We start from the raw sequence: 14,511 nt of genomic DNA, 5'->3' as shown, positions 1-14,511 counted from the left end.
GGATAGCTAGAGTAGTTCCGCTCTGGGGCGGAAGTACGCGGGAGTGTCTCGGCCACTGACCACCTAGCATCATGGTGGCGCCTGTGCTGGAGGTGTCTCATGTCTTTTGCTGCCCAAACCGGGTTCGAGGAGCTTTGAGTTGGAATTGCGGACCTGGAGGACTCCTGGCCTTTGGCACGTCCTGCTCCGTGGTTCTCTATGACCCTCAGGTACGAGGGATTAGGTGGACTCCGAGTCTCGGGTGCGCGCTGCGGGCTCAGCTTGCAGGCCGAGTGCGCGGTTCAGAACACTGTGGAGGGGTCTAGTCGGAGAACCTCGCGAGGGGCCTGGACTATGTCCTCTCCTGCGTCACGCTCCTTCAGCCTAGGGTGACCGTGGCCTCTGATCCCCGAGCTGAAACCCCAAGGATGACATCTTTATCAGAACCTTTACAAGACTTGAAATTTTAAATTTAAATTTTAAATTTTAAAGGCGTGGGTCAAAACCACACATGGTATCTGAATTCTTTATTTACCCGCAGTATGATTAAAACGAGCTTAGATTGAAATGCAAAGAAATGTTACAGGTATTCTAAAGACCTGTGGGGAAATGGAGGATGGGAGTCCCCGGTTATAAGGCGGGGACTTAACCCGTTTCTTGAACGTCAGCCAACTGATTATTTTTTTGGCAGTTTTCCTATTCAACTTTTCAAGTGAGTAATTAATGCATACTACCAGAGTTAGGAACCCTTTCCCCTGCTGCTTTAGGATGGTACAGTTAGTGTTGCAAGGGTCCTGTGTCAGTTGAAACGCTGAAAACTAAAACGCAGCTTAGATGCCTATTTCTGACAGTGCTGCATTGTTAAAATTTAATTTGAAATCCTATTTTCCTCAACTTTTGCAGATACAAAGTTCTACATGAAAAAAAAAATAGTTTAATCTTTAGCATGCTTTCCTCTATCCTGGTCTTACCAATTGCCATGTATATTCTTGATTGGCAAGCAGAAGCACATCAAACCAAAGGTAAACTTTACTATCAGCCAATGGCTGAGTAGGCCAGTAGAAGCCCATCTTTGGGCAGAAGTCAGTGGATTAATTCCCATACCTTTCATCACCTATTTTTATTTATTTATTTATTTATTTATTTATTAGCCCAGTCTGCCTTGCCTTTAAACCTACTGTGTAGATGCCCTCAAACTCATCCCCCTCTTCCCTTAGTCTCCCAGGTGCTGAGACTACAGACTTGAGCCAGCTTGTCCCCGTCTGTCACATTTTTAAATGATAACCTGATAGGCAGGTTAGGGGGTGTTCAACGTATGTTTTTATTTATCATATTGAACTCCAAAAATACTTTGTTAATTATTTTCCAGTTGGACACTTAATGCAAGGAATAGGAACACTTGAAATGTGGGGCTGGAGAGATGGTTTCTACTGGGTAAAGTGCTTGCTGAACAAACAGGAGGACCTAAATTCAGATTTCCCAGCATCTGTGTAAAAGCCAGGCATATCTGCCTTCGTCTAACTCCAGAGCTCACTGGCTACCCAGTCTAGCCAAAGTGCCAATCTCAGGTTCAGAAAATAAGGTGGAGATTGACTGAGGAAGACATTCTGATGTCAGCCTGTGATCACACACACACACACACAATCAGTGCTATCGTAGTTTTGAGGATGATATTTATTCGGCATTTTTGAGACACCACCCCTCCCCAGGCTTGCTGTGTAGGCGTCTTGATGCTACAAAGATAATGAGTAATTACTTCTCAGTGTAGTGGGAAAGACAAGGAAATCCACTGAAGTGCTTTCCAACCTTAGAGAGCTTATTTGTTAAATATATTCATGTATGCATATTTGCCTGTTCGTTTTCTCAGCCATGAGAAATTCTGTTTGGCATACAAGTACACATGAAGTCAGTGCTGTTGATAATAAACATGGAAAGGGCTATAAAGAGAAGTCATGTGAGCAAATTTTTAGCAATGGGTGAGGTAAGGCTTCCCAAGGGTAGATTAGGATCCACTGGGAATCTTTCTGTAGAACTTGTAAGGGCCTGAGTTAGTAGTTGTGGCCTCGTGACCTTGTGTCACTGAGGCTAAAGAACCTACCACTTGACTAGCCATGCATTAACTACAGATTCATCAAAAGGAGCCATGAATTTATATACATTAACTATGGACTTTTCTTTTTTTAAACCATCAACTTAAACTAGAGAGATGCATCAGAAGTTACAAGCACTGGCTGCTCTTCCAGAGGACCCAGTTTAATTCCAAACACCAACATGGCAGCTCACAACTGTCTATACTCCAATTGCAGGGGATCCAACACACTCTTACAGGCATATATGTAGGCAAAACACCAATACAGATGAAATAAAAATTAATAGATTAAACTCCTAACTTAATACAGCTTAGTAACCTTTTCCTAAGGACTATGGCCCACAAAGAAGGGACTACTTCTTTATCCTGGAGAGTCAAGAGGCTTGCTGACAAGGGGGTTGGGTGAGCAGAACTAAGTAGATGAAGGTCCAGGGAGCTCAGATCTTCAGTTATTAATAGTATCCTGGGAATATTTGTGGAAAGGAAGGAAAGCTCTCTAGTGAATGGGTGACTTAAGCTACAACTAAAGGTATATGACTTGAAAGGCAATTCTTGATGGAATTCTGCTTTATATATATATATGTGTGTGTGTGTGTGTGTGTGTATCTTTATATTGCATCAAAAAACTGGTAGCTGATTTTTACATATTTACCAGTACCTTTGTAGGCCACATTACTTTAATGTACTAATTGGTATTTTTTTTTTTTTTTTTCCTAAAGAAAAAGGTAGTTGTTACCAATCTGAATGGTCACAAAGCTCAGGTCAATTGCCTGCAGTGGATCCGTAGACAGGATGGCTGTAAGTATTAAGCTGAGAAGGCTAATGTTTTTTGATAAAGTATGGTTAGCAAATTTTCTCTCATTGTTTCTTTTAATTTAGCATTTCCTTGACTAGTGTTATATGTTTGGAAAAAATGAAAAATGGTCTACCCAGTGAAGTGGCTGACTGGTATGTTTACTTGACAGCGTTGAAGCACGGATGTAGCCTGTGCCCATAGCTTTTGATCGGAAAACCTGTGAGCAGGGCATAGTGGAGGCTGTGAGGTCTTCTGTCAGCCACATGATGTGTGATACTGTAACACACTAAACGAGCAGACAAGAAACTTCAGCCATTTTCTAAGATACTAAAAAGCCTTGTAGACGTGTAAAGTTGTGCTTCTGTTGTTAATAACTTTTTATGGTTCTAACGTTAGAGTTGTTCAGCTCCCATAAAAATTTGTATTAAGGGGCTGGAGAGATGGCTCAGCAGTTAAGAGCACTGTCTGTTCTTCCAAAGGGCCTGGGTTCAATTCCCAGCACCCACATGGAAGCTCACAACTGTCTGTACACCAGTTCTAAGGGATCTGACATCTTCACACTAATACACGTAAAATAAAAATTTTGTACTAATATATGTCTGAGTTAGGGTTTCTATTGCTGCAGTGAAACACCATGACCAAAAGCAAGCTGAGGAAAAAAGGCTTTTTCTCAGCTTATGCTTCTACAGCACTGTTTATCACCAATGGAAGTCAGGATAGGAACTCACAGGGCAGGATCCTGGAAGCAGGGGCTGACACAGAGGCCATGGAGGTGTGCTCCTTACTGGCTTGCTTCCTCTGACTTGCTCAGCTTTCTTTCTTTCTTTTTCTTTTCTTTTACTTTTATTTCGTGTGCATTGATGTTTTGCCTGTATGCATGTCTGTGTGAAGGTGTTGGATTCCCTGGAACTGGAGTTACAGTTGTGGTCCCTGTGTGTGTCATGTGGTCCCTGGCCATTGAACACTGGTCCTCTGAAAGAGCAGACAGTGTACTCTTTTTTTCTTTAAAGACTTATTTATTATTTGTATTTATTATTTGTTGTTATTTATTATTTTTGCCTTCATATGTGCCTGCATGCCAGAAGAGGGCATCAGATTTCATTACAGATGGTTATGAGCCACCATGTGGGTGCTGGGAATTGAACTCAGGACCTTTGGAAGAAAACTCAGTGTTCTTGACTGCTGAGCCATCTCTCCAGCCCCAAGTCTGCTTTCTTATAGAACCCAGGACCACAGCCCAGGGATGGCATGACCTACAATGGGCTGAGACCTCCCCTATTGATCACTAATTGAAAAAAAATGTCTTATAGTAGGACATCCCTTCAGTGGAGGCTCCTTCCTCTCCAATAACTATTTTTGTGTCAAGTTGACACAAAAACCAGTCAGTACAACATATTTTGTACATTATTGTAGTTAAATTACTATTGCCAGTGGTGTTAGGGCACATATCATAGTGCATTTGGAGAGAGTTTTGGGATCAAACTTAGATAGCTAGGTTTGTATAAGAGGTGATTCTTCCTAATGAGCTGTCTTGATTGTGGTTTGTTCTTTTCTTTTTGTTTTTGGTTGTTGTTTTGAGACTAGGTTTCACTATGTAGACCATACTGGTCTCAAATCCACAGTGATCCTGCCTTTTTCTTGTGAGTGCTGGTGCTAAAGGCATATATTACCTTGCCCAACATCATTGTAGTTTTTAAGTGAACCATTAAAGAGTATTTTTTAGTTTTAACTTCTAATACTGATATACGTAGCCCACATTGAAAGCTTTGTAGGGTTTTAAGAGTGTGAAGCAAAACACACATTTTGAAAATTGCTTGACTGTATTGGATTATTTCCCTTCATTTTAAGATTCTCTACTCCAGGATTTTTAATTACCCTACTGATTGCTGTACACTGTCAATCCAGTAGAATTCTCTCAGTTGTCCTAAGTTAATATCTTTTCATTCTGTATTATGATTAACGTACAGTTGCAGAATTTTCTTGACTTGATCAGACTTTTCTGTGGTTTTTATCTGTGATATTAAAAAACAAAACTTTTATATATACACTACCTGTGTCAATTGATAAATCAGAGTAAGTCTTTCGTCAAGTCAGTAAAAGCCACTACATAATAGTATGGCTCTTGCTGTGTGTGCAAAAACACAATTATAAATATATTAATTGCCACCACTTGAAATCAAAGACTGCTGGAATCACCCCATAGAACTTTGTGGTGAAGTATTAATTTTACCTTCCATTTAAAAGTGAGGCCGCATAAAACGAATAATATTGTTACCACTGTAACCTGTGATCCTCTAATAAGGCTCTGTCACAGGATAATTTAGGTTTCCTAAAACTGGACCAACAACTAGGAGTTTGGTGTGGTTGCTCATGAGTTTAATCCCAGCACTCAGGAGGCGGAGGCAGGTGGATCTCTGTGAGTTTAAGGCCAGCCTGGTCTATAGAGTAAGTTTCAAGACAGCTAGGAGTATACAGAGAAAACCTTGTCTGGAATAACCAGAAAAGAAAGAAAAAGACAAGAACTAGGGAAAGAAATGATAAAATATTTACTGAGATACAACTTTTTCAGCCCCTTCTGCTGAATTGGTGTCTGGAGGATCTGACAATAATGTGATTCACTGGGAAATAGAGAATAATCAGGTCAGTAGCTATTTCTAATTTTAAGAAATGACTATATTTACTTTTCAAGTTTTAGCTCTCATTTCTTGCTTTTTTTTTCTTATCTATGAATTTCTCTTATTTGCTTCTCTGTAACCCATATACCTTACTGTTTTGTTTGTTTGTTTTTTTTTTTTATATCTGAAGACAAAATTCTAGCACTGAGAAGGGGAAGTGGAACAAAGTACCACTCCTAACCAGGCGGCTATTTGCCATTCATATCTGCTGTGAAAGAGCAAATCTACAATGAAGTGTACTCCAGGGCAGGCCTGGTGTCCAGGAGTGGCTGGGCAACACAAACCACAGACACACATACAAACACGTGAACAGCATACATGTGCACATTCTCTGAGACAGCATCACTGTATGTCTTAATCTGGCCTTAACGGCGTGATCCCCTGGAGGCCTGTATGCAGGTGTGTGCCATCACGCTAAACTGAGAGACTGTTTGCCTTCTGTACGGCAGGGGCCCTGTACCCTTCTAATTTTTGCTTCCATAGCCATGTGCTGCCACTTGTCCTTGTGAATTCCCTCACTCACACTGATCTCAATGTGAGCTGTTCTGTTTTGATAACGATAGACATTTTGGTGTATTAAATGGACAGCTGCTGCCAGGTGAGTATAGATCTCTAGTCGTAGGTGATTTCCATATGCTGCATGACGATGCACATGGGCAAAGATTAATAAAGGTGAAGCAGTTATTGTGCTGGTTTTGAACATTCTCCTGCAGAATAAATATGGCGGGGCCCTCCTAAGTCAAGGACATTGTCTTGAGGGCGGAATAGACTTGAATAATGAAAATTCAAAGTGCTCTGTGCACAGGTGTGCCAACTTGCTGCACCCAACCACAAGCCCATAACCTTTGAGTTAGAGTGTAAAGTGGAGGATTATTGTCTTGGGAAAAATTTAATGGGTAAGGATTTCAAGTAAGAAAAACATTACAGGAATGAACCTGCCATTCGCATTTAAAATCTCTTAGCATCCTGTTGAACTTGGAGGAGGCAGTTTTGGGAATGTTCCTGGACAATGCATGTGTGTAGAAATACTAGAGAAGAATGAGGAAGATCATATTTGAAGTACCTTTAGGAGTTTGTTCCTAGGCTGGCCATGTGGCGGCCTGTGTTGTCAGCACTCAACAGGCTGAGGCAGAAGTATGAGTTCAAGGTTAGTATAAGCTATACAGCAACACAGTGACTCAAAAATTATGTTTTGGTTGGGCTGGGATACAGATCAGTGGCAGAACACCTGCCTAGTGTGTGTGAAGCCCAGGATTCAATCCTCAGCTTTTGGGGGAGGGCTTCTTTCTCAGCAGGCATGTGGAAGTCGGGGATGACTGCTAAGGAAGGAGTACATCAAGAGTTCTGTGACAGCAGTGCTACCTTATAGGACAACAGCAAGGGGGAGGGTGTGCAGAATGTGTTTGGCACTGACAGGTTACTTACAAGATAAATTGGGAATATGTTGGACAGGAAAGTGATTAGCTGAAAAATCAGTTCTTTCTTAAGGCCCTGAGAGAAAAGCTCTTCTGCAGAGAGAAATAGGTGAATAGGAAGCTGTGGAGCCAGGTGCAGTCATGTGAGCTGGTGGCTCGATGACCAGATTTACTGCTCCATGCCCTGTGCTACAGGAAATAGAGGGCCAAGTGGGGGTGGGGTTTTGGAGCCATCTGCATTTGAATGAGAGCAGAATGCCTACCACACTCTGCCCAGAAGAATCCAGAGGCAAAATGAACACTTAGTTTTGAAGCCTGAAGTGAGAGACTTGGCAGACTTTTCCACAGTGCTACCCTAACCTCCTAATGGCAGACACTCAACTGAGGGGAGATTGAGGCCAGACTGAGGCGGGGTGGGGTTAGGAAAGGCATAAAAGAAGGATGAAAGCAATTGGGATTTAGGGGAAAGGCTGAGCATCCCAGGGATTGTGCACGAGTGCTCAGTGTGCCTGAAGAGTACCCTGAGAAAGTACTTCTCAGCTGGGGTAGTTGAGGACAACCTTGATCTTCCCATCTCCGCCTCCCAAGTGCTGGGATTGCAAATGTACAGCCATCATGTTATATCTACAGCCTCCTCACCTCTTTTTTGGTGGTCCAGGCTGGCCTCAGTCTCAGAGTAGTCCTCTTCAGCCTCCTGAGTTCTGATACTACAGACATGGGCCACCATGCCCAGCTTTATAATTTCTTTGTTCTCCTAACATGAATGGCTTTCTTCCTGATTCAGGTCTTAAAAGCAGTCAGTCTCCAAGGACATGGAGGACCTGTTTATGCTGTGCATGCTATTTACCAGAGTGACCCATCTGAAAGCGAGCTGCAGGCCTTGATAGCGTCTGCAGCTTCAGACTCCACAGTGCGACTCTGGTCTAAAAAGGGGTCGGAAGGTAGGTTTGGAGGCTTTGTAACCAAAGTAAAAGAGATAGAAATTGTGAGATGAGTAACAGCTACAGGAGAACACTTACTTATAACATTACAAACAAGATCAAAATGTTACAATTCTAAGGCAATTCCTCCTAAGCATTTTTAAATGAGCTATTTTGTTTTTTCTGATCTTGTTGAAATTTAAAAACCTAATTTCCCAAGGTCACTGAGGCTTTGGGTTGACTTCTCTTAATCTCTGCTGGCATGTTGAACTAGTGATGCCAGCCACCTTCTTTAGTTAGATAAGGTCAGAGGTAATTGTTCTGGGTGACTTTTGTTTTTCAGTCAAATGCCTTCAGACCTTGAACTTTGGGGATGGATTTGTTCTGACTGTCTGCCTATCTATTTTGCCTGATACTAATGGTGAGTGTCCTGCCATTTATAAAAAGAATAGCATATGGAAATGTGTGGGGCCTTGACTTTGTATCTGTTATATTTGTTTCTCTTGTGTTGGTGATCCAGCTGATGGCCTTACTTATGCTGAATAGCACTCTACAGCTGAGCTATACTCCCAGCCCCTGTATGTAAATGCTCTTAGGAAGTAAATAAGCCAGGCATTGAGATAAGCATCTGTAACCTCAACATTAGGGAGTTGGAGGCAGGAGGATCAGGAGTTCAAGGCCAAACTGGGCTACATGAGACAGAACAACAAATAACCAAGATGTTGATAACGAAACATTTATTATATTTTTCAACAACCCAAATCTAGATAAGTTAAGGACAGCTATTAGGAATTTTGCAAGCTGAAATTTTGTTGAGTTAATATATGTACCAAATTGATCTTGCTGCTTATAAAATTTATTGTGGATATATCTAAATACAATTTGGAGAAAGTAGTTCTTTGAAGGTGAAGGCTGGGCTGAGTTGAAAAGTACTTGACTGTGTGGGCTTAAGATGGTGGCTTTGCTTGTCCTGCATGATGAGTTTGACATTACCTGCCTTCTTTATCCATGGAAAGGAAAGTCAGTGTGAGCCAGCGATTCTCTTTGATTCTCTTTACGTCCTTTTTGATCTGGAGGACAGGCCCACCCACCATTGTGGCCAGGGAAACTCTAGCCTCCTGCTCTCTGCCCTCTATAGCAGGAGCTGGTTCCCTCTCACGCCTCCTTTATGTAAAGGTGACTGGGAAGTGAGTTAGTTTTGTAACACACATCTTTCAGTCACTTCACAGTTCATTTTTTGTTTGTTTTGGTTTTTCAAGACAGGGTTTCTTTGTGTAGCCTTGGCTGTCTTAGCGCTCATGCTTTAAACCAGGCTGGCCTTGAACTCACAGAGATTTACTTGCCTCCTGGGTGCTGGGTTTATAGGTGTGTATAACCACCACCCATCACCTTACAGTTCTTACCATATATTTGATTATATGCTCTTTTATTTTAACATTTAATTCATTCATTCTTTTTTTTTTTTTTCCGTTGCAAAACACATGAGGGTCTTTTTATTGTTAATTACAAGCTGCAGCTCGGGCCTACACAGCCCCACCGCCGAAGCGGTGGGAGCTGAGCGCCCTGCGCCCAGGTTAGTGGGGTGATTTATAGATTCTGGTCCATCCCAGCATGCCCAAGGCAGGGGCAATTCCTGCCTGGCAAGCATCTATTTAATTCATTCTTAAGCAAAATGTAAAGTCCTTGCGTCAACAAACACATGTAAAGACTTCTAGGTAGCAACTGATGCTAGCTTCAGCCTCAGAGGCTCTTCAGTACTCAGCTGGGCTAACTGTTGGTCTTCTGGCTGATGTTGTACAAGTGCCCCTTACTTGTTCTTATTTAAATTTTGTTTTGGTTAGGGGCAACTTTTGAGAGTCCTTCTGTCTGTCCACCTTTTTCTTTTAAAGATTTGTTTGTTTGTTTGTTTGTTTATTATGTGTGCACTCTTTTCCTACATGTCAGAAGAGGGCATCAGATCTTATAGTAGATGGTTTTGAACCACCACATGGTTGCTGAGCATTGGACTCAGGACCTCTGGAAGAACAGCAAGTGCTTTTAACCTCCGAGCCATCCCTCCAGCCCTGTCCACCTTATTTCTAAGGCAGGGCCTCTTGTTTCTACACATGCGGTGTATTCTAGGATAGGCGGCCTGCACACTTTCTGCCGAGTCTGTCTACCTCTCACCTTGCCAGAGGTGCTGGGATTACAGATGCACAACACTACATCTGGCTTTTTAATAAGGGTCCCAGGGATTGAACCCAGGTTGTCAGGCTTAGATGGCAAGCACTTATCCCATGTTTTCTTACCATCCCCTCCTTGTTCTTCATCTCCCTTTTATTCTATCCTTCATCATAATTCAGAGAATGGACACACTAATTGTTTCAGTATTTGCCAACAACTGCTAACAAAACCATGTAGAATGTCCATTTATTCCAGTTTGGACACTGTCAGTTAATTTGTGTTGGTGTGGGGAGAAGTCAGTTTTGTCACCCAGTGATGGTAGCTATGGCACTCACAGCCATGCCTGTTTTCCTTCCCAGTACCAATATTAGCATGTGGTGATGATGACTGCAAAATTCACTTATTTGTTCAACAGGATGACCAGGTAACTGATGATTTTTATTTTATCTTACTTTATTTTTATTACCTTATTCTACAGTTTTTCCTCCTTCCCTCCACCCTCCCATCCCTTCCTAGGTTTTTCTGTTTCCCTTCAGAAAAGGGAAACAGAGATACCATGTCATGTTATATCATGTTATATCAGGTCATATCATGTTACAGTTAAGAGACTAGAATTGTTTTGCTTCGTGACATATCTTCATGTAGACTGCTTCTAGATAATAACATTTTAAGAATATTGTAATTCAAACCAAAATAATCCAATAGGGTAATATTTTTGACAGTTCTCTGTTAGATGGTCTTTCATGTTAAGAACACCATATAACTACTTCCTTTGTCACCAGGCCCAGAGTTACTCAGAAAAAGTAATAACTAAAACTCAGGAAACGTGGAGGAGGGAGATGCCATGCTACTGTTTTCCCTTAAACTTTTTTTTAAATGATTTTTATTTATTCTTATATTCTTATTTTTTATGTGCATTGGTGTTTTTCCTGCATGTATGTTTGTGTGAGGGTGCCAGATCTGCTGGAACTGGAGTTACAGACAGTTTTGAGCTGCCATGTGGGTGCTGGGAATTGAACTCAGGTTGTCTGCAAGAGCAGCCAGTGCTCTTAACCACTGAGCCATCTCTCCAGCCCTCCCTTAAACTTTTAAGTGCTGTATAGTGTACCTGCTGAAGTACTCTGTAGTCCTGTTTGTTTGTCCTCTACACAGTGTGCACGCTTTGGCTGAGCTAACGGAGAGGATACCAGGACTAGGGTTGGTTTAGGTCTAGGCCCTTGTTTCCTTTCATTCTGTAAGAAATTTTAAAATAGTTGCAAAGTCTAGGTGCCCAGTGTTTGTAGTGCTACATCCATGGCATGTACTACTTTATCCTGTGGATGTTTTAAGCTACTTGAGACTTGCAGATAGTGTCTTCTTAGACTAGATCAGCTAGTTACTTAGGTGTCATGTAATTTACTGACTGTTGTCTCCTTAGTTTCAGAAAATGCTTTCTCTCTGCGGACATGAGGACTGGATAAGAGGCGTAGAATGGGCAACCTTTGGTCAGTATGAAATTTTACTAGGAGTTAGCATGATGGGGATAAGTTTATGTAATTTCCACGAAAGCAGTCTTTTCTGCTTTAGTTTTATTTATTTATTTATTTATTTATTTATTTTTGTATATGTGTGTTATGTTGTTACGTCCCAGAAAGAAAAAGGCTTTAATGTTTTTTTGAATGAGCACACATACTATGACATGTATCTGGAAAATGGAAGACAGCACTAGGGAGTGGGAGCAGGTTTTCCTTCTGCTGTGTGAGTCCCAAGATGAAACTCACAGAGGCTTGGTGACAAGTACCTTTGCCAACTGAACCATCTCACTGGCCTAGAAGTGGGGATTCTTAACTCTTTGTTAACTGTTGATTGGGTGGTAAAGGATGAAATAAATTGATATTTGCAGGATTGATATTTGAGTTGTTTCTATATAAATGTTCTTTAAGAGCTCTTTTTAGAACTTTGTGGCCTAGCTATAGGCAACTACTTGTTATATATGTATTTATTAACATTGTGTGTATATTTGCCAGTACCATTAAAAATGAATGCCAGTCAAATAAATGAAGGGTAAGAAAACAGTCTAATATTTTTGGATCTAGAAATATATACACCATAGATGAAAAAGTCTTACACCTAAATTTACTGCATACAGTGTTTTAAAAAAATAATGTTGTGTGTATTTTCTAATTAGGTAGAGACCTTTTCCTAGCAAGTTGTTCACAGGATTGCCTAATACGAATATGGAGACTGTATATGAAACCAACATCTTCAGAAACTGAGGATGATAGTGTCAGACTGACAGAAAACACTTTCACTCTACAAGATGGAGGTAAGCAACTGTGAAGCATTTGCTGTGGCAGTGCACAACACTGCTGGCTCTTTGATTTGTCTGTGTCTCCACACATCTGTGTGAAGGTTAGTTTTCTATTTTTATGTGAGATCTGTTATTTTTCATGTTTGAAACATTTTAATAAACTATATTAGTCTGGTCTTTTGTTTTGGTTTTGTTTTGGTTTTCAAGACAGGGTTTATCTGTGTAACCTTGGCTGTCCTTGACTCACTTTGTAGACCAGTCTGGCCGCGAACTCACAGAGATCTTCATGCCTCTGCCTCCCCAAGAGCTGGGATTACAGGCGTGCACCATTGCGCCTGGCTAGTCTGGTCTTTTTTAATTGCTAAAAGTTATGCTTACTGTTTATCAGTGAATTAATTTGTGAAATGTTGCAAGCATAGCACAAGAAGCCCTAAAGGAATAATGTGAATGCCAGTCCTGTTGCAGTATATTCATAAGGGACAAGCTAAATTCTTTCGCTATGTTTGAGTGCCGTATATAATTCAGATTTTCTTCCGTGCTGTGATAGACTGGCTTCCCCACCCACAGATCCTATTGGAATGTTATATGATGGAGGTATATTTGAGTTTGTACCTAAATAGCAAAGTCAGTCCTCATTAGCCCTCACTCACTTGGTATATTGTTTCTGGTTAGTCTTAGATATAAAGCCTATTAAAGTTGTGACTTTGCTAAAAATTGTATGGGGAAAACCAAGAAATGATATAGCCAACCTTATAAATAGCTATGCCAAAATATGAAAATTTTCATTTTTTTGTTTTTGTAGTCTATGCTATGAATTTTAGCTTCCCTTATTTCTTCATTTATGTTAAGTTATTTTAAAAAACCTGATAATTATTAAGAAGGTTAACGTATCTGTTTCTCTATCTGCCTGCCTGCCTGCCTGCCTGCCTGCCTGTGAATGACAGGGTTTCATATATCCCAGGCTGGCCTCTTTAACTCTAACCCTCCTCCTACCTTCTGAATGCTGTTGCTGTTAGAGAGCTGTGCCCCATTAATGTCAAAGTGCGGTTGGAAGCCAGGGCTTTGGGTGTGCCGGGCGTGCACACCCTCAACAGACTTATGTCCCCAGTGTTTGTTTTTGCTTTACTACTACTTTTTAAAAAATTATTTTTGTTGTGCTGGAAATTAAACCCTAGGGCTTTGTACATGCTGTGCAGTACATGGCTGGGCTAAACTACAGCTCTAGTTTTGAACCGATACATGAGAATTATACATGTGATGTTTCAAAATGGAATGATGTGTGAGTTTGCTTTTTAATTGCTATGTAACAGCCTTTCCGGAATATTTCAAATAGTAAAATATATTAATGTTTATGCCCAGATACAGAAAAATGTAGAAGAAATTCATTTTTATCTTTTTTTTTTTTTTTGTCTAATGAAGTTTAGGTTTTTTTGTTCTTTTTTTTTTTTTTTGAATCTGGATTGTTACGTCTTGTTCTAATTTGTTGACATAATTACACGAAATCTTACAAATACTCTTTTTAGAAGAGTCATGAGGAAGGGTCCCTGTGTCTCTTCTGTTGTAGATGTTAGCACAACAGTTGCGGTTACCCTGGAAACCTTGCTGGCTGGACACGAAAACTGGGTAAATGCAATTCATTGGCAGCCTTCATTTTACAAAGGTAGGAGGACAACAAACAGCTCTTGCTTCATTAAATGTAATGGTGTCTTAAGATGACCAGCTAAACTGGGGGGTTGCTTTGAGTGTGGCTAAGGTTAGTAAATGTAAGGTGTTTTCAGGTTGATAGCAGCTTCTCCACTGAGAGGTGTACTCAGGCAGGCTGCCTGATTGCTGCACATGCTGAAACGGCCGTATTCCTGTCAACTGTGTTTGTTCAAAGTTCCTATGTGATTCAGAGTTCAAGGAAACTTGACTCAATCCAGCCTCACTGGAACCGTCACTCTTGATAGTACAGAAATGGTGATATTGGGAGAGAGTGCTTATGGAAAACAGCACTTTTCCCTTCTTTCTTTTGCCCTTAACCTCTATCTGTGAAGGGACAAGGTTACCATGTTCATGCTGGTGCTGCTGTAAAGCTGAGCAAGGTATAGCCTAGTTCTCTTACCCAGAAGCAGCAATCCTTCATGCTCAGGTGATCAACACTCAGCTCTTAAGTTGTACACATTTGCCACAGTGTCTTCATCA

General features: G+C 41.0%; 1 protein-coding gene across 2 annotated transcripts in view; it reads left to right on the top strand.

Moving 5' to 3' along the window:
- The first annotated feature begins 21 nt into the window (after positions 1-21).
- Positions 22-14,511, top strand: part of Elp2 (elongator acetyltransferase complex subunit 2) — a 38,579-nt gene continuing 24,089 nt past the window's right edge. For both annotated transcript variants that reach the window (XM_021649225.2, XM_021649224.2), the window contains exons 1-9: positions 22-209; positions 2,788-2,866; positions 5,434-5,504; positions 7,739-7,895; positions 8,218-8,295; positions 10,397-10,461; positions 11,455-11,521; positions 12,205-12,342; positions 13,892-13,987. In XM_021649225.2, the coding sequence (XP_021504900.1) occupies positions 72-209; positions 2,788-2,866; positions 5,434-5,504; positions 7,739-7,895; positions 8,218-8,295; positions 10,397-10,461; positions 11,455-11,521; positions 12,205-12,342; positions 13,892-13,987 (889 nt within the window). In that variant the 5' untranslated portion in view covers positions 22-71. The remainder of the gene's footprint in view (positions 210-2,787; positions 2,867-5,433; positions 5,505-7,738; positions 7,896-8,217; positions 8,296-10,396; positions 10,462-11,454; positions 11,522-12,204; positions 12,343-13,891; positions 13,988-14,511) is intronic.

Source organism: Meriones unguiculatus, chromosome 2 (assembly GCF_030254825.1).
Source record: "Meriones unguiculatus strain TT.TT164.6M chromosome 2, Bangor_MerUng_6.1, whole genome shotgun sequence".
Taxonomy (NCBI): domain Eukaryota; kingdom Metazoa; phylum Chordata; class Mammalia; order Rodentia; family Muridae; genus Meriones; species Meriones unguiculatus.
The sequence above is the reverse complement of the archived record's forward strand: the minus strand, read 5'-3'. Positions and strand labels throughout refer to the sequence as shown.